Source organism: Haliotis asinina, chromosome 14 (genome assembly GCF_037392515.1).
Source record: "Haliotis asinina isolate JCU_RB_2024 chromosome 14, JCU_Hal_asi_v2, whole genome shotgun sequence".
Classification (NCBI taxonomy): domain Eukaryota; kingdom Metazoa; phylum Mollusca; class Gastropoda; order Lepetellida; family Haliotidae; genus Haliotis; species Haliotis asinina.
The window spans coordinates 18,675,454-18,678,023 of NC_090293.1; the positions used below are offsets into that span (position 1 = coordinate 18,675,454).

Here is a 2,570-nt window from a genome sequence, read left to right on the forward strand (position 1 = left end):
GAGTATCCACGACGGGGCTCACCTGGAGTACCCGAGTGATGCTGGTGGACTGGCTCGGTTAGATGCTGGGGATAATATCATAGTTAAGGTGTCTCACCTCCATCTCCTGAAACACGATAGAGACTGGCATTTTGTGGATATGCATCTTGTGTAATTCAGAGAATGATGTGTGATTATGCACAGATTTCACATCGAGTGGTGTGACATTGTTACACTGTCAATATTCGTATCTTGTGAAGAAGGTCAGTACTGACGTGACTGGCACTTGTTAAAAGCAACCTCCTCGTGGTGAGTTCTGGGTAATGCTAACAGCTCTTCCCCTGTGTTGACTCGTGAAAGAGTCCCGTGAAAGTCCGGCGCAGAATAGGCGTCCAGCAACCCATGCTTGTCATAAAAGGCGACTGTGCTTGTCGTAAGAGGCGACGACGGGAATCGGGTGGTCAGGCTCGCTGACTTGGTTGACACGTGTCATCGGCTCCAGTTGCGCAGATCGATGCCAATGCTGTTGATCACTGGGTTGTCTGGTCCAGACTTGATATTTACAGACCGTCGCCATATAGCTGGAATATTGCTGAGTGCGGCGTAAAACTCACTCATTCACACGTGAAAGAATAGGTCCCCAGCACCCCATTCCAGGTTGTAAGAGGCGGCCGAGTTGGGCAACATGTGCACCGTTGTTGTTCTTACCTGAAAAGAGTGGTAGGATTGCTTGGTGGAGAAGCTCATATCTGGTGTCCCCCGGAGCAGAAATATTGGAATATAGCCAACAGCTGCCTTTGAGATTTGTAAGAGATATAAATTGACCACACCAAGAAAACGGGCCACCCTTTATGGTCCTGAAGTACAATTGCTGTACACTGGAAAGACATGAGGTACATTTATATTCTAGGGTGTCCTCAGGTTTGTTTGTTTATCTCCAGGATAAAGGTATTCTTTGGAAATCATCAAGTTGTCACCTAGAGGCCAGATACATGCTGCCTGGTAAAAATGGCCTTCAACAAACCATGCTTGTAGTTAAACGCAACTAACGGGATCGGATGGACATGAACGCTGATTTGGTTTAAACATGTCATCGTATCCCAGTTGCGTTGATCAATGTGGTGTTGATCACTGGATTTTCTGACGTGCAGACCGCCACCGTTTTGCTGAACTGCTGCTGAGTGTGGCGTTAACCAACCAACCAACCAAACCTGCCAGTGAATTTTGTACTGCCAGTGAATAATGTTGAACTGCCAGTGAATTTTGTTCTGTACAGTGAATTTTGTACTGCCAGTTAATTTTGTATTGCCGATGAATTTTGTACTGCCAAATAATGTTGTACTCTCAATGAATTTCTACTGCCAGTGAATGTTGCACTCCAAATGAATTTGTACTGCCACTGAATTTCATAGTGCCAAAGAATTTCGCTCACTGCCACTCTCCTGTTCACTGCCATTGTTCTGTATTTACAGCAGTTTGTACAGATTTGTACATTTGACGTTATACAATAATTGTTTATTGTATAATATATCTTTGTTGTTTGTCAATTTCACGACGAATCCTTGTAGATTTCTTACGTATTATTCAGTTTGTAAATCTACAGGTAGCAGGGAACAAGAACTAGTTAAAATGAATGTTGATTTACGACTCACTGAACAATGAGGCTATGCAATGGAGAGATCCATTGTCAAACTGGGGGCGGTAGGGTAGCCCAGTGCTGAAAGCGTTTCCTCGTCAAGCCGAAGACGCGGGTTCGATTCCCAACATTGGTACAAGGTCTGAGGCCCATTTGTGGTGTCTCTAGTGATGATATTGCTGGAATATTGCTGAAAGTGGCGTAGCACTGAACTCACTGACTATAGGCATGGTTTCATCAAATATAGTTTCAAAGTCATCACCAAGCCAGGTATTACCCTTGTGTCTAGAGATTAATACAAATATCAGTGAGGGTTTAAGGTTTAGACTGGGTGTCTAATCAACACACTACATGGCGGAAGCGCAATGACATTCAGGCTCCAATTTGGTAGTAAATCAATATTTATTCATCAACATAAACAACAACATATTTTCTCCACTTAGCCTTAATTACCGGGGGACACAGCCAAATAAAATGATATTTTATTGTCTTTTCTTCAAAGTTTCCGAAACGGAATTGGTTCTATTTCAGTGCACTTAACACAACACCGGACCTATTCACGTGAGACAAACTGAAACAACAGAAGACGCGGGTTCGTAGGTATGGTTTTAAGGACACTTCCGGCCTGGACCTAGTGCCAACAGCAAGGATGCAAGAGTTGTCCCCCTTACATTGCAGCCACTGTCGTCACTTGCCTACAGTTAACAGCATAATCAATGAATGGATACTATCGCATTATTTTTAACTGTTTATATCAGAATGACTCTTTTCGGAGCAGGGGTCATACGGAATGCTGAACCGTTTAAATTTAAATTGAATGTAGGTCACACACGACAGCATGCAAGAGTCAGTGCATGGCAGTTTACAAGCCATTACAAGCCTACTGATCATGTGTGTGTTTGTGTTTGTGTCTATGTGTTTGCGAGCGCGCACATATATCATGAAGGTTATGTGG

At 43.5% G+C, this 2,570-nt stretch overlaps 1 protein-coding gene across 1 annotated transcript in view; it reads left to right on the forward strand.

The window, feature by feature from the left end:
* The window catches only part of LOC137261329 (uncharacterized), a 5,730-nt gene extending 4,228 nt beyond the window's left edge, over nucleotides 1-1,502 (forward strand). The window contains exon 5 of the mRNA XM_067799067.1: nucleotides 1-1,502. This exon is cut by the window's left edge and continues 274 nt beyond it. Coding sequence (XP_067655168.1) covers nucleotides 1-154 — 154 coding nt within the window. The 3' untranslated portion in view covers nucleotides 155-1,502.
* The last annotated feature ends 1,068 nt before the right edge of the window (nucleotides 1,503-2,570 follow it).